At 44.6% G+C, this 21,932-nt stretch overlaps 2 protein-coding genes across 9 annotated transcripts in view; one reads left to right on the forward strand and one right to left on the reverse strand.

Annotated features, from left to right (window-relative positions):
* The window catches only part of LOC135899961 (acetylcholinesterase-like), a 478,426-nt gene that overhangs the window by 206,542 nt on the left and 249,952 nt on the right, over positions 1-21,932 (forward strand). For 4 of the 8 annotated variants that reach the window (XM_065429351.2, XM_065429355.2, XM_065429358.2 and 1 more), the window contains exons 1-2: positions 447-550; positions 5,382-5,456. The exons of 2 other annotated variants lie outside the window; for them this stretch is intronic. The gene's annotated coding sequence lies outside the window, so the exon portion shown is untranslated. Of the gene's footprint in view, positions 1-427; positions 551-5,381; positions 5,457-21,932 lie in introns of those variants that run through there. 2 more of the 8 variants (XM_065429356.1, XM_065429354.1) reach the window with 2 other exon arrangements.
* LOC135899932 (acetylcholinesterase-1-like) lies at positions 19,543-21,168 on the reverse strand. Its single transcript, XM_065429308.1, has one exon. It carries the CDS (start codon positions 21,166-21,168, stop codon positions 19,543-19,545), a length of 1,626 nt encoding a protein of 541 aa, XP_065285380.1.

Below are 21,932 nucleotides of genomic sequence, written 5' to 3' on the forward strand. Positions count from 1 at the left end.
ATGTCGTATGCGGTCGAACGCAATTTGTTCCCTTGGGAGGGAGAAGCCGTGTACGAATCCACTCATTCGTCCTTTTGTAATACCTTGACGGTCGCGGTCGTCATTGCGGCCCGTAAGAGACAAGGCTAGGCAGTGGAAATGGGAGAACAGGCATCTACAGAGTACGCTAGAGCTGGGTGTCGCGGCGGTTAACGTGGAGGTGGAATAAAGATACGAGCTATTGACGACGTCATGTGTGACAGATATAATCGCTACGCTCTAGGTCATTTTCCACGCGCTAAGGTTCAATTTCCGGGAAGTAGCAGTTTCTTCTTTTTTCATCGTTCGTCGGCGCTTCGGAAGGCCGTGTAGTGCATTACTTTCCTCCTTTTAATTTTCTTGCTCCGGACACGTGAATGGGTCCTTCATGTGCTCACTGTTTTCAGCCTCGTGACGCTGATCGGTATACACGCAGCGACTGTTACGTAGTTTCTTACCCGATTTTGTGCCCGGTGGAGCGTGGTAGGAGGGGGTCCTGCATCGGGAGTCAAAAGCGTGCAGATAATTAGAGGTTAGTGATGCTCATTTTCTTCCTGTAAAGTGGCGCTACTACAACCGCGTAGAAGGTTTATCCCCTGTACTGGGAGAACGATAATGTACACTAAGGTCAAAGCTGCAGATAAAGTGGGACACATTATGAGTAACCTCCCTTAGGAGTTTCAAATGTGCGGCCTAAATATTTCGCTTGCGTAAATTACTAATATAAGTGCTAGAAAGCGTTGTAGAAACGATTACACGCAAGGTTTCCCAGGGTTTCGGCCGCAATAAATGTGGCAACAAGGTCTCATTTGGTGGAAGCGCAGGGCGGCGGGGAGGACTGGGGGAAGAACGAATACATATACAAAGTTTAAAGCTGGTGGGCTCATTGACGAATTGGCAGGTAAGGAATGAATGGTCGTTTTATCCGCATTCTGAAACATAACAACGCACGTAGATTGTTTCGTCGATGTGCTCGTTCAACTAAATATGTCACTTAGGTACCGCTAAATGTGTTTATAGAAGGGCTCGAAAGTGTTATTTCGCTGTTTGTGATGTTTCTCAGTTTCCGCAGACATCCAAATGGCGCTCAATACTAATAAGCTTTCATGGGACGGGGGATATGCTATGGGTCTTGCACTCGTAAAGTTAGAAGTATGTGGGATAATGACGCCAGCACATTACTGCTACAAGCGCTCTGAAGCGTCGTATACGCGTATTTTGCACACGACGTACAGTGTTCTCCCTTTGTTTCCCTTTGTTTTCGGAGGACGAATTGTTGTACAGAGCCAATATTTGGTGTAAATATGGCCACGGTTATTGTTCATGATCGTGCAAAGTTAAAGGTGTGTGGGCTAATCACTGTTTCTGAAGTCAATTAGCTATTGTATCTCCCTAAAGCGCTATACAAGCGCTATACATATATATGAATATTTTATGCTGTTCTGGTGGAACGATATGTGACAACAAATGTTGATTTGCAGCGAATTGGGACTATGTTATTGGTCATTGGGGATAGAGTTGCAAAACGTGTGGCTTAATGATGAGCATTCGGAAATTAATACAGCTGCTCGAAAGAAACAGCTTCGGTAGAAGTTAACCTCTTTTTTCTTCAAAGTCGCACAAGTCTCCAGTGTGTTTTCTTCACGTAGCTGAAAAGAAACTCATGCCTGAAGCTGTGCTGCATAGTGTAATAAGAAGTGCAGTTCCAAAAGTACTGTGTTTCCAAAGTTAAATGCTAGTTCCAGCCTGCAATACAATTTTAGAAATATAGAAATGAACTGGTAATCCAGCTTTCTACTGCAGCCTCACTCGCTTGGTTACTACCGGATGAACGAACGAATTAAACTCGCGTTTTCCTCGCAAAAGTATCACCCCAATTACCATAACATTAAAATTGCCTGATGTATACTGAAAACGTCCCTAGAAAAGTACGGGTGGTCTGTTGGTCACATAACAGCATAGGAGAATCGTACCAACATATACCGCTGTAAAGTATGAGACCGGGCCAGTTTATGTTCCATCTTGTTACCAAGGATGGCAACAGAGGTGGGACGAACACAAACGCTTACGTCCAACTCTTCGTTTTCGCTCCACCTGTCTTGTCATCTTTGGTAGTCACGTTTCGAGCTGCATAACAAGATACAGCATATACCGACTGCTTCAAGAAGGAAGAAACATTTTTTGCTCAAATCAGGGGGTGAAATAGTATTAATTTCTTGATTATATAATGCTAACAGCGACAGAGGTTAGTAACGGGTTGATACTCACTAAATGTATAATTACGATCTACCAGCAAAGTTTAATGAACTACTTCAGTGTGGATGTTGCTGCTGCGGGAATGCAGCCTTTGCGCTTTTAACGAATGTTCGCTTAGCATGAGTATTGAGATTAAGAGCAGATTCGAGGCCTGCACTGGCATTTTTACTGTTATTTCACCGGAAACCCTTCGTTGCGAACTGCAGGACAAATCTACGTGGAGAAAAAAATATATTTCGTGAAAATGTTTGGGGATGCATACTGCTGCTTGTCGCAGTTGTTGCCTCGAAACAGGGCTCGTACCCACGAGGAGGATTGCCCACATTGGATAGATTGAGACGTACGCCCAACAACATACCAAAAGGGGCTAAATGCGAACGTTTAGAACGAATAATTTGGCAATTAACTGATAACACAGATATTGAGAGTACCTATACATCAACTAAATAAATAAAAATAAAATTAGACTGAATAATGAAAGAAATAAAATAATAATAAAATAAGATGTCCCATGGTCGGTACCCTAGCAGCGTAACCTTTCGGATGTTTCAATGAACTTCTGCAGAGCGCTAATCATCGAACCGTGGTTTGTGTCTTGTTGATCTACTCCCCCTCTGTTTCATCGCGGTCTTCGTGGGCTGGCACACATACGCGGTGATTTGGATGTGGCATTGGCCCTCCTTTCAAGAGTGCATCGCCCCGATGCTCTAACCTCCGAAGGCGGTGAAGAAAAGGGGCAAAGTTAAAGAAACTCGGAGGTTTCACAGGAACCACGTGTGTACAACCTCTGACGGGTGCCGCTGTCATTTTGCAGCCGTAAGCGTGAGGAGGGTGGAGACGAAAGCTGAACCGGCGATTATCGTTCGGGCCGTGTACTTTCCCGTAGGCGTCATCGACTGACCTCCCACAGTTCTGATGTTAGGCCCGATCTACAGCGCCTTCACTTTTCTTAGTCTGGCTGCTAGCTTTAGGCTTATTATCGAAAAGTGGGAACAGGCATCAACTAGAGCGGCCACTTTGTGGCCATCAATGCAAACGACAAGATCGGCACTGACGGGGTTGATGACATCGGTAATGATTGGAGTCGCAGTCTTAGAGTCATCGATCGATCTCGGCAATGGCTTTCGGGAAACCAAATATTTAGGAACCCCACGCCCAGAGGTCGCTGCCTCTAAATTTGTCGGTGTCGGCTAGGGGACTTGCACGCAGCGACGTCAGAAGAACTGCTACGGATCGGGCAAGTGGGGCGCTCAATAGACGCCGTTAAATGTTTTGGCGCATAGGCGCGTTCGGGCACGTGCCTCCTGCGGCCACGAACAAGAACTGCAGTATAACTAACCTGCAAACGGTATTTTGGAATAAAATGAATTAGCAGTAACAAGTTATCGTTGTTCGTTTATCTCCGGCCGCTAAAGTGGCATGTACCTAAGCACCCAGCCCCCCTCCCCTCATCCCCCCTTTCCCCCCTCCCTTTTCACCACGCTTCGCATGAATTGCTTCGCTCCTCTTGGTAGGAACCCTCCGTGTCAGGATTGCGGTTAAGCACAGGAAAAGAACCATTTATTTCAGAAGTCAAACGAGAAAAATCATAGAGTAATGTAGAAATATTTTAATTGAGTTTGTCGAACACGAGTTCGAACGGTGGACTTGCCAGTCGAGAGCCCAGTGCTGTAACCGCTACGTCACTAAAGACGACATGAAAGCTTTACAAAAGCGCTTTTTATGAGAGCCCGAACGCGGCGTCTTCCTCGTCTTGTCGCCACAGAACCTGGTTCGCTTGCTCCCTTGCTTCTTCCTCACTTGTGCCGCTTACCCACGACAGGGGATTTGGCCAGTAAGCCGGCGGTTAAATGGTAAAAGGAAGGCAGGAATAATAATAATAATAATAATAATAATAATAATAATAATAATAATAATAATAATAATAATAATAATAATAATAATTATTATTATTATTATTATTATTATTATTATTATTATTATTATTATTATTATTATTATTATTATCATAATATACTTCAATTCGTACAACCTGTCGCAGCCTGCTTAAGCGTTACGGCTTGTCTGCAGGGTTGGGTAGCCAAGTTAATTACACTTGAAACAACAGCGAATAAAACATAAAAGAAAAGAAAAATACGCAGCTCTTGCTTGTGCGACATGAGAAGGAACAATGAAAAAACTAACATTACAAATGATAGGAAATTTTCCATCGTGCATACTTTCATACGCGAAATGAAAATGTTAATGAGGCAAACAGTAAATTACCTCCGTCTTTATTGCCGTTCAACCACAAAGAAACTTCTTAAGGTCATATATATATATATATATATATATATATATATATATATATATATATATATATATATATATATATATATCATGAGAGAAAAACTGAGTTGGGCATATGTGGTATACCCTATGTGTGATAATTAGAACATAGATTTCCCTGTCAGGCACAAAAATAAAGATAATTGTAACTATATAGAAACTGCAAATTTTTTGTATTAGAATAATTTTGAACACACAGACAGCGATGTAATGGACTATCCAATTATTGGGTTCGAGAATTAACATGGTAGCCTTCTTGTGTCACAGAGATAGCCGCATGAGGACACGCAGATGATCCTGTGGCTAAAGTCCAATGAAGAAGGCCAGAAGGAGAGGATGTTTTGAGTAGTTAAGGAAATACACAATTTCCCAAATGAAAATACGAATTTATTCCTCCGATTTCTAAATCGATGGCATGCTAGTAGAAAGGGGCTGTGGTTTTGCGCTGCTATAAGCTCGAGGTCGCGGGATCAAATACCGGCCGCGGCGGTCGCTATTCGTTGGGGGCGAAATGAAAAACGCCCGTGTACTTAGATTTAGCTGCACGTTAAAGAACCCCGGGTGGTTCAAATTATTCCGCTGTCCCCCACTTCGTCATGCCTCATAATCAGATCGGAGTTTTAGCGTGTAAAAGTCCAGAATTCAATTCAAAGCCGACATTTTATGTTCCGGTTTGTGTATACGAATTTATCTTTATTAGGCAGAACTCAGGTGTGTTCAATAGCATTACTATGTCCGTACTTGCTGCTACTTGGATTAATCTTCCCATATGCATCCAGAGGTATATCCGGCGTGATGCTGACAGTTCCAGCAGCAGCAGAAGCAGTTGCCGCAGGCACGTCAAACCCGGAAAGGTAGGCAAAAACCAAGCTTCACTTTAAAAAACCACAGCGGCCTTCAACTATTCCTTCGCCTTCGGACCCATCTACCGCAACAGCAGCCAATGAGTTTTTTTGAATTGCACAATTTATGACCTCCAGTTTTGACAGTATGATAAACTTTTTTTTTCAACCTCAGGCCTAATTGTGGCATTACGGCATGTATCTGTCATTAAATTTCTTTTCTTTGTTAATCAGCATTTTCTTTCAAGTCACTTTTACTAATCATAATGCCTTAGTACATATTGACAAGTGCCACAGTGTAGCACAAAGCGCATACTTCAACACTCTCGATTTGATCCCCCAGATAAATATATAGGTTTCCTATTTCTTACTTCGGGCACAATCATCATCATCGTCATTGTTTTTGCTGCTCCCTTAAGAGTAACAAATATTTCGCCGCCTCACAATTCCTCTACATCGTGATTGTCTTTTGACATGCAGCATATTCTGTGTCCTATCTCTGCATCATTCTTTAGAAAGACATGTGGCGTAGATTCGCTATTCCTTTACCATTACCTGCTCGTCTTTCCTTTTTTACGCGATTGTATTTTGACGTGTAGCATATTCCTGTGTCCCCTCTCTTTGTCATTTTTAGTGTGACATGTGGCGCAGAATTTTTCTCGTTTACTCTTACACGGTTATTGCTCACCACATTTCGCAAGACTTAATGAGAATTTATATGAATGTACGAGACGACTTAGACGCTGCAGTAGCTTGGTAAAAACCTGTTTTATATACATGAACTCGATCCGTAAAGGACGCTTATGACAATGGGGCTCATGACGCCGTCCTAAACGCTCCGAGAGAATCGAAATTGGTGGTCACATGTTTGGATGGATACATTGCTATATAAACAACAGTATTTTTTTCTTTTCTTTCCTGCGCAAGCAGAAAAGGGCTCAACAGCTCAACATTACACATAATGCATGTGCCTGATGAAGGGGTATTAGGCTCATTAGCATATGACAGCATGACAGACGAAATACAGGGGGAAAAATCTTAACAGCGCTACTTTCCGCCATGCAGGTGTATTCAACCCCACTGTGTTCAACGTGACCCCCATTGGTCTCGAGGAAGCTTTAACTAAATCGGTCTGCCTATCGATATATCCAGATGACGTTAGCCTTTGGACTTATGCAATAACTCACCTTCAGTAGCATGCACGACTATCAGCCTACCTTCAAGCTCAAGACTTGACTGTATTCACCGAGAAGAGCACGTAGGTTACATTCACACACAGACCCATGGCACCATACCCGCGGTACACTATGGACGGACTGCCAATCAAGAAATGACTCGTCCCATTTGGGTATCATAATCAATAGAAGCCTTTCGTGGAGCCCCCATCATGTATACTTGAAGGTGAGACCATTGTATATTGCACATATCCTAAAATTTATGTGTGAGAAATCAAGGGCCACGTCCATGCACTCCATTTATCAGTTATATAGAGCTTTATTTCTGAGATTATTACGCTATAGCCTGCCAGTGTTGTCCAATGTACGTAAGTCGAATGTTCGTTCGTTGGAGATCTCACAGGGCCGAGCACTGCGCACCTGTCCGGGACAACCTTTATGTACTCGAGTCTTTGCAACAATCGAGCTTAGCAGAGGTCATGCAATCCCAACCTGCATCGCTCTTGATTGTCTCAGGGTGCGCAATCGACATCTTTACCGCATTTCAACACATCACCTGGCCCTCATGAGCTCGAGCTACGTTTTCAGGAGTTATCACCACTCACGAAGACTGTGTTCTATCAGGATGTGCAACAGCTGCGAGACCTTCATCTCTCGTGTTGTCTCGTTCTTCCTAGTTATCTTCTGTAGATAACTAGGAAGGCCGATAAATTAGGAATAGCTTTAAAGCGAACGATGATGTTACTATTGAATAAGATATATGGGGTCCTGGTAGATATCTAAACTAATAGGTTAATCTCGTCTACCAGTTTAACAGGTCGCTGTCATTCTAGCTACGCTTTTCACAATTTAAATTATCGCATATAACAACATCTGTGACCGCAAAGCTTACTGTGCGGTGTGCTGCTATACAGCACGCTCTGCAAGGACTATCGCGCAAATGGGCCATATTTTCGGCTCAATTAAGCAGCTCTTCGGAGTTTTCATTTTGCCTTTCGCAAGGACTCAGGAGCAATTGCTGCAGGACATAATAAATGACCACCATCAAGCTCTTGAGAAAGGACACATAATATTTGAGTGGCTACAAGGACATACCGTTGTTATTAGTGATTACACGCGTACAAGGTGGCCGGGCCAGCTCAAAAAGGAACCCAAGTGATTCAGATCCCGCTACCAAGAAGCTACGCTCCAAAAGAATTTTGTTTCCTGGCTCGAACTATCGGAATAGGGATTGCTAGCCTCCTAGTTCCTCGAAACGATACCTACACAAACTTGATCCTTCTGTAATACTGCAACTGTAATCACGAATTTCCTGCTCCAAAGCAAGGTTGTGAGGTCGCCTCTGGATCGGCGTGGCATTTTAGAAAGCTTACTCGTTGAACGTCTGATAAACCTACATGCGACTCCCGCAGGACAAAAAAAAAATGGCTGTGGCTTAGCTGAGGTTACGCCCAGGATGCGAAGCATACTAGCCTTTATTTTAGTTGTTGAACCACTGTTTAGCCTGGTGAACTGCTGTTGCTTGGCTATATTTGGTTCGGCTAGACGAAGAAACAACTCATGCAGGCGAGCGCACGAGCTGAGACCCGGCTATGTAGCTACGCGGCCGCAAGCGAGCGCACGAGTTGAGCCTCCGCTTTTGCAGCTGTTATGACGTCATATGGTAGCTACGCGGCCGTGCGCGGCGCAGCAAGGAAGAGCGTGGTTGTGCGGCTAGTATGCTTCGCATAAAAATTACTGAACACTTTCTGTGCTTTCGTTCTCTTTATGACGTCCAACTTCGCGCCATGCGGAGATGGTTAAATTTGCTGAACTGAAGACCGTTTTCAGAAACGAGGATCTTTGGGACATGACCGTGCGCGTCGCTGGCGCAGAGGGCAAAGGATGGGGCGGGGGGAGGGGAGGGGGGCTGGTGCGTCGCCACAGTACTTGAAGTCAGCAGCTCTCTACCACCGTTAAAAGATTCGGTGTGCAGCTTCAATAGTTTCGATTATTTCCATGTTTCTCCCCTTTATCCCCTTCCCCAACTGTAGGGTAGCAAACCAGACATGCCTCCGGTTAACCTCCCTGCCTCTCTTTGCGTCTCAATCTCACTCTCCATCACTTAAGATTTTATACGTACAAAGCAAAGCTATCTCTGACTCGGTCAAACATGTCAACTGTCATCACTAGTAATACCAGACATAGAATACGCGTCCAGTTTGTGGGACCCCATCACAAACGCCTCATTGATAAAATTTAAGGTATACAGAACCGTGTGGTGAGGACTACATTATCCTTTTCAGGGTCAATAACGTAAATGTACGGCGCGGTCAACAAGTCCAAAATGGTCGATGCCGTATATTTACGCCGCCGTCCGTACGTTTCAAAAGCGAGCCAATATCTAACTTTTTCTTTCCTGGTATGTGCTGCCAATATGCGGTAATACAAGAAATGTTTTTCTCGCGTCTCTCTCTCTCTCTCTCTCTCTCTCTCTCTCTCGGTTTTCGTTGCAAGATTTGTCTGCTCCGGCATGTCTATATTGGCGGTGAGCTCGACCTCTGGAAAAGCTAGCACCACCGTCGGCGTGACGTGACATGAGGGATCACGTGGCCACAGCGGCCGCGTCGGCTGCTTCGGAAGCGTCGAAGCGAGCTAAAAACGAAAGTTTAAAGTTGCACCTGCACCACGGTTCTGATTAAGTGATGAGGTTTTACCGACTTGGCTGTCTGCTTTACAACATTTTAAAGTACTATAATAGGTTGTGGCTGCCTTTGGAGGCGTGAGGCATGGTAGGCTACTGCTCAGTCTCGCAGTGCCGGACGCACGCAATGGAGCCCGGTGTCAGCCTTATTCACACGTAGCCACCGGGCAAGGAGTTGCGTGAAGCTTGGCTGGCGAAACTTAGAACCGGCAGACAGCCATCGGCTACAACTCGGGTATGCAGCAAGCACAGACGCGAGGAACATTTCTACTATGGTGCCGGGACTGCACGATGTTCGCTGAGTTGCAGAAAACGCGTACTGAGACGCTCGCCTGCGCCCGCTGCCCGGCTAATAGCATGACGGTTTGGTCTATGAACTTGCTGATGCTAGAAACTGGCAAGTTCACTGGAACGGAAAGGGAGCGGTAAGACGCACATTAAAAAAAGGCACCGCATATGGTCCTGTTTGTGTTATGAATTAATGCACTGGATTACGAAAATCAAGCGGAGGGAAATCGCACGCTGAGAAGACGGATAAATATACAGTGCGGCGCAACTTGAGAAATATTATTGAAATGTCCAAACATTTAGAAGAAAAAAAGATTGAGTCATCACGACGGCACCTCACAGTCACCGTAGCTAGGCGTCGAAGTCTCTATAACGCAATTATTTTTGAACAGATCTGATAGCGCCCAAGCAACAATAGTTGCTAGTGTACTGTCAAATGCTCATACGCTGCGGACTAAAGCTCAGGGCATGGTGCGAGAACGCGCTCACAGCGAAAGCAAAACTTGGTTAAAACACGTTGGCGGGCTAGTTGGTTAGAATCCATGGTAGAGTGTATAAGCGCCACTGGACGAGGACGTAGAAAGAAACAGATACACAGACACAGCGCTTGACATAGCGCTGTGTCTGTGTATCTGTTTCTTTCTACGTCCTCGTCCAGTCGCGCTTATACACTCTACCATGCAAAGCAAAACATTGCGCGCGGACATGCATGCAGACACGCAGTCGGTCGCTGCGAACCCGTGCGATCACTGGATTGAGGCTCCATTCTGTTGTGCCCCTATTGGTTATAAAGACAGCCCAGTATAAAAACATATTTCACATAGTTTACTCTCAGCGTCTGCCTACCTTTCACGCACGAAGTCGGTTCGCGAGAGAACATCGCGGCGACCACGCGCAGTGGCGTTCATGTACTGTGCGTATTCGGTAAAGAGATAGCGCCTGTAAACGATTCGGTGCTTTCAGTTTGCCCAAGGTTATTATATAGACAGCCCAAAACTTCCCTCGTTTTGAGAGTACCTGCATAAATGTCCAGGAGGCCTGCTGCGTGGTGTTTTTATTGAGCGCCGTAAACGAAACCTATGAGGAGCGCGCCGCGTGATCCCTCATACTACGCAAGTGAGGCGCTTCCGACAGATGGCGACTCCGTAACTCCTCGCCGCCAATGCAACCGCTCGCGCGGGCGTACGGCAGTGGGTTTCGTTCCGCGGGCGGTTTCGGCTTCTTTCGCTCACAAAACTTCTGGCTGTGCCATTACTAATCGCGCGAAGGGCAACCGCCTGTTACTCCCTCGTTTTTTGCCCATAGGGGTGCGCATACGAAGGATGCCGGCGTACACGCGTTTCCTTTCGGAGATTCGCGAAAACTAATTGCCTCTGGTTGGCGATAAGATGAAGATTAGCGGAAGCTTTTCACACGTTTTGCTTTTTTCATGGGCACACAACTACACGACTGAAGTTAGGAATAAGATCAGAACCAACCCTCTCCCCAGAAATATGCATCCAGCATATAATATCAAAGGGAGAAAGGCAAGAGCTAAAACACTCTTGCAGGAAATAGAGTAGCAGCACCAACTGGCAGCTATAGCTGATGCTGCCTGGGTGAAAAATAAAGAAGCATGTACGGCCAATGTCTCAAATTCTCAAGGGAAGGTGCAGGACGCTATCACTATTTTCACCAAGTACCCAATGGTGGCGGAAAAAGTGGCATTGCTCTAGCCATCAGGAGTAATACGTGGACCTGCATTTACAGTGATTCGAAATCCTCTATAAAGTATTTTGATAAAGGCTACGTAGCTGGAGTTGCAGCTCAACTTTTTGAAAACATTGGGATTATGAGAACTTAAATCCGATGGTTTCCTGCCAATAGGGGGAAAGTGGACGAGACGCGGGTAGTAAACCTTGCTAACCGTGACAGTCACAACAGAGCCGTTCACAATAAAGCTAGAGAATCTAGAGATCATTTAATACCTTACAATGACATTACCAAACATTACTATTTATGACACAGACAATTCCCATTGCCACATTCAAAACTGAACAGGGCTCAGGAAGTCTCACTGCGCGTATTGCAAACAGGTACATATCCCACGGCGTACCACATTAATAAAATATATACAGAAAGGGAGATTAAGATAGACTGCAACGATTGTAATGGCATCATTGGAATCAGACATATGCTGGCAGGGTCCCCCGCAATTCTCCCCAACCTCGTTGAAGAATGTAAACAGTGCGAAAAAAGGACAATGCCAACATGAGAGCGGCCAGCCTTGGTTTAAAAAGTCGACCCACCGGACCTCTCTCTCTCACTCGCTCGCTCTCGCTCTCGGTCTCTCTCTCACGCACACACACGCACACACACACGCACACACACGCACACACACACGCACGCACACACACGCACGCACGCACACACGCACGCGTGCGCGCGCGCGCATTTGAGACGCGAAATATTCTCGTGTGCGCATTTTCTAAGCCTTGAGCTATGTGTATACCAAGGATCAAATTTATAATTCTTATAAGTTTATTTTGTTTTCTTATTGTTGTTATTCATGAATAAACAGTAAATATATACCAAACCAAAATATTTTATCTTCCCTTTACGGTTACCCTTGAAAAATTACGGAATTTTTTTCCGAAATAGGTCCCTTCAAAGAGTGTAAATCTGCGATAAAAAATCGACCCTGGGCGATTGCATATGGCCAAAAAATTAACCTTAAAACAATGTTTTTGGTGCACTAGCGTTTCGCAAGTGAAAGCTAACGTATAAAAGCTTAACTCGTAAGGATAAATTTAAATATATCAGCACTCCTTACTACATCTCAAGCAGGGGGGATCACAGCTGTAAAATTAGAGAAATCAAATGTCGTATAAATTACATGAAATTCTTTTGCCTCGCAAGAACAATATCTGAATGCAACTTCACTAGCGGAGAGGTCATATTGTCACAGTGACTGTGACAGGCACAGTCACAGGGAGGTCACAGCTGACGGCGTCTACTTCGTTCAACTGATCAATAATTTGTAATTAATAGAGCTATTCTTGCACTGTGCCATTCTTATGGCTTGCGTAGCATATTATGAAATTGCGAATGCCTCGTTTTTCATCATCTCTTCAAATGTTGATCTGTTTGCTTATTTGTATTGGTTTTGCTGTTTGTACCCATTTTCCTTCTGTAATGCTTCGGCGCTGCAGGATATCATCATCATCATCATCATCATCATCATAATCATCACAATCATCAGCAGCCTGGTTAGGCCCACTGCAGGGCAAAGGCCTCTCCCATACTTCTCCAACTACCCCGGTCATGTACTAATTGTGGCCATGTTGTCCCTGCAAACTCCTTAATCTCATCCGCCCACCTAACTTTCTGCCGCCCTCTGCTACACTTCCCTTCCCTTAGAATCCATTCCGTAACTCTTAATGACCATCGGTTATCTTCTCTCCTGATTACGTGTCCTGCCCACGCCTATTTCTTTTTCTTGATTATAACTAAAATATCATTAATTCGCGTTTGTTCCCTCACCCAATCTGCTCTTTTCTTATCCCTTAACGTTACACCTATCATTCTTCTTTCCATAGCTCGTTGCGTCGCCCTCAATTTATCTAGAACCCTTTTCGTAAGCCTCCAGGTTTCTGCCCCGTACGTGAGTACTGGTAAGACAAAGCTGTTACATGCTTTTCTCTTGAAGGATAATGGCAACCTGCCGTTCATGATCTGAGAATGCCTGCCGAACGCACCCCAGCCCATTCTTATTCTTCTGATTATTTCAGTCTCATGATCTCAATCCGCAGTCACTACCTGCCCTAGGTAGATGTATTCCCTTACCACTTCCAGTGCCTCACTACCTATCGTAAACTGCTGTTCTCTTCCGAGACTGTTAAACATTACTTTAGTTTTCTGCAGATTAATTTTTAGACCCACCCTCCGGCTTTGCCTCTCTAGGTCAGTGAGCATGCATTGCAGTTGGTCCCCTGAGTTACTAAGCAAGGTAATATCATCAGCGAATCGCAAGATACTAAGGTATTCTCCATTAACTCTGATCCCCAATTCTTCCCAGTCCAGGTCTCTGAATACCTCCTGTAAACATGCTGTGAATAACATTGGAGAGATCGTGTCTCCCTGCCTGACGCCCTTCTTTATTGGGATTTTGTTGCTTTCTTTATAGAGGACTACGGTGGATGTGGAGCCGCTATAGATATCTTTCAGTATTTGTACATACGGCTTGTCTACACCCTGATTGCACAATGCCTCCATGACTGCTGAGGTTTCGACTGAATCAAACGCTTTCTCGTAATTAATGAAAGCTATATATAAAGGTTGGTTATATTCCGCACATTTTTCTATCACCTGATTGATATTGTGAATATGGTCTATTGTTGAATAGCCTTTACGGAATCCTGCCTGGTCCTTTGCTTGACGGAAGACTAAGGTGTTCCTGATTCTATTTGCAATTACCTTAGTAAATACTTTGTAGGCAAAGGACAGTAAGCTGATCGTCTATAATTTTTCAAGTCTTTGGCGTCCCCTTTCTTATAGATTAGGATTATGTTAGCGTTTTCCCAAGATTCCGGTACGCTCGAAGTCATGAGGCATTGTTTATACAGGGTGGCCAGTTTCTTTAGAACAATCTGCTCACCATCCTTCAACAAATCTGCTGTTACCTGATCCTCCTCAGCTGACTTCCCCCTTTGCATAGCTCCCAAGGCTTTCTCTACTTCTTCCGGCGTTACCTGTGGGATTTCGAATTCCTCTAGACTATTCTCTCTTCCATTATCGTCGTTGGTGCCACTGGTACTGTATAAATCTCTATAGAACTCCTCAGCCACTTGAACTATCTCATCCATATTAGTAATGATATTGCCGGCTTTTTCTCTTTACGCATACGTCTGATTCTTGCCAATTCCTAGTTTCTTCTTCACTGTTTTTAGGCTTCCTCCGTTCCCGAGAGCATGTTAAATTCTCAGGAACGGAGGAAGCCTAAAAGCAGTGAATAAGAAACTGCGGGATATATTGTAAATAAATTCAAGACTAAAGTCCACCGCAATCAGCGACTATTCCTAAACTGCAATTCTGAAAATTCCCAAAGCTTATTCCTTTTCTTCTCACCGTATCTTATGTTTCCTTACTGTGATACCATCGCGTCCTTGCTGAGCTTTTCAATTATTATTTTACTCGTGCATAAAATGGAGGCAATAATGTTGTCATAATTCACAGTCTTTTCTGCTCAAGTAGCAATTATTCACGAAGCCCTGGAGGGTTACATAATTTTAGCGCTTCAATACAGCGAGAAATACGGTTTAATGAACACGTATGCGGCAAGCCGGATGGCCAGCAGAGGCAAGCTGTATCATATGGGGATTTTTTCATGGAGATTAGAGCATTAAACATGAAGTGTATTGAAAAAAATCAGAGGGGAATGGTAATCAAGTGCACGTCAACTAGAATTAAATAGCTTGAAAGAGCAAAATTTCTGCTTCAATAAACGCAGCAGGCTTGTGTGCCTCAAGTAGTTCCACACTTACAACTGTATCACCATCCAAGGAAATGACTCGACTGAAACTGGATGAATTTATGCCAAATAATTATTTTCCTTCAAAACACGAGGCAGCGTAGGTATGGAAAAAACACGTTTTATCCGACGTCTAGGGATACTTTGTATTACGTACACAATGACACAGAGTAGTCGCATTGTTCCTCAGTATATGTATGACTGGTCAAGCTGATTGACGTTGGCCGAAGGTTTGATCCGTGCTTGTTGGAATTGGCGGTCAAACTGAACCTGCATTAAGCACTAAATAGCTTAGCTACGTCGTTAGTACTAACAATTTAACCATTCACAATAGCACTCTAGAAGATGGTGACACGTATGTATCAAGTCCGAGCGCACACTGAGGTATAGATTTAGGAACGTTATGTAAGGAATAGTGGAACTAATAGTTGCATTTATTGGCTGCTTCGTCAGTAAACATTAGGCCACATTTCTCTTTGAGGACACCGACTGAAGAACGGGATCTGGACACTCTGACTGTTACTTGGTTCAAGTTTAGGTCTTCTAAGTGGTATGCAACAAATTTGCATCAGAAATCCATGCATTGTGGCGGGAACATCTTGCTCTAGAGCATATTTCACTCAAGAATGGGTCTGCAAAAGCGCATTTGCTGATAGCATTGTCCGTAATAAATTCGGCTAAATAACCAAAAGCCACCAGGAAGCGCTGCTGTCCGAGCGCTGCGCAGACGAGCAAATTAAGCCTTTTTGAAATCGCGCCTATAAAAATGGATCGATTTGATCGAGTTTTTCTACGTTTTGTTAAACGTTTACTTTGAAATTGTTCTACTAGCAACATCATGCACCGTTTGAAATGACGACGGAACTTTACCTATATTTTCCAGATTTGGCAATTTTGAGCAGATTTCTGAAAGTATGAAGTCTGGAAAAATGAAACTTCCACTAAAGATTGCGTCGAATCTAGTCTCCACTGCTCCTAGCACTTTTCAATATAAATAATTAATATTTTACGCTTTCATCGACTCGGCAACATAACTTTCAAATTACTGGAGCATTTCAGACACAGAAGCTTCTCTCGAGTTGTCAATTTTTTGACCCGGCGGATATGCTGCGTTAACGATGTCTCAAACAACGGTAGACACCCATGAGTGCGTATTATTTCAATAAATATGTACCACTAATATCAAGTGACACTTTATTTTCCGCACTGCGGGTTGCTTTATTCATCAGCGCTTCGGCAGCTTATGCATAAATTATTACGAGCGATCCTCCCCGTCGTATGGGCTTTTCACTCACGTAACAGCACGCAGTCGATTCGAGGCCGACTTTCGGCCGTAGCTTGACTAGCTTTCTAATTACTTACAGTCTAAACACCGCCTGTCCAAGTGCCCTGATTTATTACTGTGCAATATTATGAAACACTCCACACTACTGTGCAGCACCATAAAAAAAAAAGGGGGGGGGGGGAAATGTGCAGTAAACTGAACGATGAAATGGCCGAAAATCAGCGCATCTTTAGCTGTAATGAAAAAGATAAATGTAGACGTTCCCGCTATTCTAAAGCTCTCTACTATTAGAAATTATATAACAGCCCTTACACGCTTTTTTCCTTTTGAAGTGCTAAGGCTATGATTGATTAAAATGTACTCGTGTATGATTGCGACAGTGGAAGGGCTGCTAGTGTCGACAGGACCACGAGAAACACTCCGCATAAGTTTTGGTGGTACGTCGATCCGCTGTTTCCTGGTTTTCGGTCAGTATACTTTGTCTTCCATAACGGTGGACTACCATGCGTCTTTGTCTTTGCTGTGGTCGAACTTGTCACTGGAACCTCCTGGGCGTCCCTGAAGTGATGAAAACAAAAAGAACCAAGGTGACATAAATGTTATTGAAATATTGCACCAGATTTTACACGTGCACTTACTAGGCTGCAACTGCTATCCGATGAAACGGTAATTGTAAAGTGTGACAATGATATAGCAGTGGAAATCGTGCAAAGAGTAAAATTGGTCTTAAAACCCTGTGAAGGTATCCGCTATTTACCTGAATAAGTAACTTCAGGATCATGATGACGAAGTAGATTTGGGAGCAAATTAAAACTTGCTTCTGCTATCAAACATCGTATGGTCATGGCGCTGTCGGTTAAGCATTTCTGTCAGTGCTAGGCGGTTCCATTCCATCTCAGATTTATTTTTTTCACTGAAGCGAAATAAAAAGTCAGAACAAAGTGTTCGCTCGAGGTCGTTTTTAGAGCGCAGGTCTTAGGCGCCCATTCCTGTGGCGAGCGACGGTGTTGTCCCTCATCACCGAGCGAACGAGTACAGCGAAATATGATAGCGCACGCGGAGCGTAGAGGGAGATGGAAGAGGAGAGCGCGAGAAGAAACACGGAGTAAGAGGCGGAAAGCGGAGGAGGTGAGTACGGCGAAAGGGTGAGGCGGAAAGCAGAGTGCCGCACGAGATTGCGAGATGGCGCCATAGCATTTGCAATCTGATTGTATGCGCGAGGCGAATGGTAAAGCACTTTCTGGAAGCCGCGAAGGCACCAGCCATTACACTGGAACCTTCGACGACTCATGTATAAAATTCAACGCGCTTGACCCGCAGATCAGATTTTTGGCAATCTCCGACTCTGCTCGTCGCTATCGTTGTGCTTGAGTGTCACTTGTGTTGCAATGCTTCGGTCCCTGTGCAGCGTGCCACGCTAGGCAGATTGTCTGCGCCAGCCAGCATTTTACGGAATGAAAACACGTATAGAGCTGCGTTCAAATTTCGCCTTAGAGAGTGTCCTAGTCGTCGGTGAATTTTTAACGAAATTCAGAATTTCGCAGAGGTGGCACACCATGATAAATAAGACGTCATAATTTTTCGTGTTTCAAGCGAGTGTCTCGTTAAGAAGCTTCACCGGCTTTTAGGCTCAAACATCCGGATATTAATGCATGGCGAACTCCAAGTAAGCGTGTGACCATTTGTGGCATATATTGCACAAGGAGACACTTCTAAAGTATCCGCTGTATTTGTGATGGCGTGCCTGTACCTTCGTTGACAAATAAACAGACATTTATGTCGCTTGTTCATCGAGGCTCCCAGAGCGGTAACTTCGTCGTTTACTAATCTGTTACATCGCTCAAATCATTGCTGCTATTTCCCCTTGTTATGATAAGTACTGGCCTGAAAAGGAGGCGCAACTTCGAATGCTAAGGCACGTAACACTCATAAAACTGCCATGCGCTTTTTTGATACCGCTTTGTATCAGCTGTCAGTAACTTTGACTGAATGTCTGTAGATAGTTGATTAGCACGAAATGTAAAAGATTAAATAGCCATGGCAAAAAAAGTAAATATTTATTTTCGCGAGAGAATCAGTGTGCGGGACTTCACATCTTGGCAGGACTAGTAGCGTTTTCGAAAAACGAAGCTAACACAATAGTTTTGTTGTAATAAGCATGTGACCCGAACAATATATAGGTGTCGTATGTTTTACACCATGTCTATCTCCATATGGAAGGTTCACTGCATGTAAAGAAACCTAATTTACAGTGTCCCGTATCTTCTGCCGCGCTGCTACCATGCGCTTGCCCGTACGTACAAGAATAAGTAATCATCGGCGAGCCATAGTGCATTGTGATAGCAGGATGAGTGCTAAGTACGATACCGAATTTTCTTACAAGTGATAAAGGCAGAATGCACTGAACTTGCAACATGCTAAATGACATGTTCACTCAGCAAAGAGCCTTGCTAAAAATGAAGAAACATATATTTTCGAACTAGCCGGTAAAAGGGACTGATCAAAACAAGTACAGATGCCAAAAAGCCATTTCGTCGCACTTACTTCCTGTAGAAAATTGGCCTCCAAATGGCACAGCGGTCTGTTTTCATATCGTTGACGATGGTGAAGTTTCCTGGCTTAAGAACAAGCATCTGACGCTTGTCGACCCCGTATAGGGGCCAGATCACGCCGGCCCGTGGAATCGTCGGTTTCCTGGAGAGATTACATATCTTGAAGCTCCACGCTAATTGGCTTGGAGAAAAGTAAGACGTATATATGCGAGTGCATGGGAGCAGTTATTTAGTTAACGACGCCTCCAATGAAGAAGAAATGCATCAGTTTAACGTTATGCAGTCGGACTCTGCTGTAACTTACAAAGAGTGTGCAATAGAATCTTAACGAAGGGTGTATTTGCTGCTAGAAACTATACGCGAGCCCTGTCCTTCAAAGTTTTGCTCGTGTAACGGAAGACATACGTGGTTCTCATCTGAAGTCATTGCATTCATGTGAAAAAAAGCCTAAGAAACTGCTATGAGTATCATATAATTGGGCGTATTGTTATTCTCAAATATTATTTTAACCTTATTCAGCGTTATTGTATGGACGTACTTATTTATGTCTCTGGAGGCAGTGCAATATATCGCTCAAAGGTGAATAAACAACGAAAGCATCCATGCTCACCCTGTTCGTACAAAGGCGCCCCAAGCACTGACGACATCCTTCATAAACTGCTCTTCCTCGCTTGTGTAGTCCTGGGTGGCCAAGTACTTCTTTCCCAACGACCCAAGAACATCGGTGTAACGGCTTTTGTCTCTCAGGAACGGTAGCGATCCCATAGTATAAAAGAGGTCTTCGGTGTGTGCCACACCCATCCATTTTGGGAAAAAGCTGTGCGTCGATTTGTAAGCGAACAAGTAACGGTGCGTACGTATTCCCTGCTCAGCCGCGCTGTCAGCAAACAGCTGCGTAGGGCAGTTAAAAACAGCATCAGCGAAAATTTCGCAGATGATGTCGCGTACTTCGTTGTAGCTGTGCTCGACTTCATGTCCTCCGAAATAAGCAAGCACTAGTTCCTTTGCCGTCGACACAGGAATGTTCATAGCCTGAGATATGACGACTGTTACAACAGTTCTGTACTGCGTGGCCAATATTTCGGAAGCCTGAGGAAATGAGTCGGAGAGGAAGCTAAAAAACATTGTTCCTTCGTCAGTGGTGGTTCCCAGTAGCACGTCTTCAACGTGCAGTTGTTTCCATGGTTCTGGAGACAAAACAGAAAAGGGAAGCAATTCGTCCTTGTCGAAGGGCGAAAAAATTTGCTGCAAGAAGTCGAGGTTTTCGACTTTTCGCATTATGAAGCTTGCATCGAGTTTGCGAAGACAGCTGATGACCTGTTTACGCTGCTCGCTAAAGGTCATGTTAACGTCGTAGCAACCCAGCAAAACGGCGGTGTTTATAAATTTCCCTTCACCCCTGAAGAAGATGTTCAGCACCATGGAAAGCGGGGAGCCACTCTGTGTGATTATTCTCTTGAAAAGTCCCTTGCTTCGAGGAGACGCGGCGTGCAGAGCCGCCGACGTCGCCCCCGCACTCTGTCCGCCGATGGTCACTTGCCGGGGATCACCTCCGAAGCTTGCAATGTTGTCACGCACCCACTCGAGTACCATGTGCTGGTCCCAGAGGCCCACGTTACTCGGCATATCCGGCGCCTCGAGGGATAAGAATCCGAAGATTCCGAGGCGGTAATTGAACGTCACGAAGACGACTTCTGTCAGCGCCACGAAGTTCGCCGGATCGTAGACTAGCAGCGCCGAGTCACCCCACTGAAAGCCACCTCCGTGAAAATACACGAAAACTGGAAGAAGTTCATTCGTGCAGTTTCGCTGCTCCCGACAACCAGGCTGCGATGGCTTCCACACGTTAACATACAGGCAGTCTTCAGATGCCTTGGTGTAGTTCAACTTGGTCAGTCCAAGTAAGGGAACTGGCACCTGATGACAAGGCGTTGGCTTCGTCGTCGCATTGTAGATGCCATCCCACGGTGAGACTGGTCTAGGCTTTTTAAATCGGAGCTCTCCGATGGGTGGCTGAGCATATGGTATCCCAATATAGGCGTCCAGAATTTCGCCTCCGAGCTCGAATTGCAGACCCGACACGAGACCGGAGCCTATTCGAACTACAGGAGCGGCATTGTGCGCCGTGGTCTTTGACAGCAACGCGAAACAAACACACTCGACTGCAACCACAAGAACAATAAGCTTGTGGATGCTACTCCTCACAAAGTGCGGCGTCGAAATGGGCCACATGCTCACATCGACTATCTGACTGGTCTTGACCGCGCAGAAAGCTCTTCCTTTCTGAGGATATGTCCACGAGCGCTATTAAGCTAGACGACATCAGAAAAAAAAAGTTGGCATCAGCCTCGTAGCGACATACTTCTGCAGAGTAAGAACGTAATGTTTCCTACCATCTTTATTACGTCCTCTTGAAGTAAGTCTTGAGGGGCGAAGAACGTGCTTGTTTTGTTGATGCTTTTCTCGAAGAGGTAGTTGTGTATTTTTATTCTGGTAAAGAGAGGATCAGTGACCTTCGCGCATCTGCCAGGTACCGGAGAACATGTATTATCGGCGCGAAAAAGTCACCAGCGTCAAATACAAATAGGCCTCGTTTGAGCATTTAATGCGCCATTATAACGCAGGAAGGCTAACGTTTTATTTAGAGAGGGGCCGTAAAGCCTTACGTAGGATCCGCGTTTGATACAGCCGTATGTGTTTCCATTAATATAAGAGCAGGCACGTGAATGTCTAGTTACTGCTTTTGTCGATTCATTTTTTTTTTTGTTCGCGGTTCACTTCCCCCCTTTCAGTTTCAAACCTACTGAATATTCATCACTACGGTCATCTCAGCGCACAGCGTGTTTGCCCGGTTACTACTACTCGTATTTATTTCCTTGTCTGTCGGTTCTCTCCTCTCCACGTTGTCTTTTATGGTCTTAACTTGCATCTGAATATGAGCAACAAGAGTATTACCTTGGCATAAAAAATAATCAAATGGAACCTTATTTTTCGGA

Source organism: Dermacentor albipictus, chromosome 4 (genome assembly GCF_038994185.2).
Source record: "Dermacentor albipictus isolate Rhodes 1998 colony chromosome 4, USDA_Dalb.pri_finalv2, whole genome shotgun sequence".
Taxonomy (NCBI): domain Eukaryota; kingdom Metazoa; phylum Arthropoda; class Arachnida; order Ixodida; family Ixodidae; genus Dermacentor; species Dermacentor albipictus.

Coding starts and splice junctions, on each gene's coding strand:
- LOC135899932 (XM_065429308.1), bottom strand. CDS start 21,168: ATGTGGCCCATTTCGACGCCGCACTTTGTGAGGAGTAGCATCCACAAG.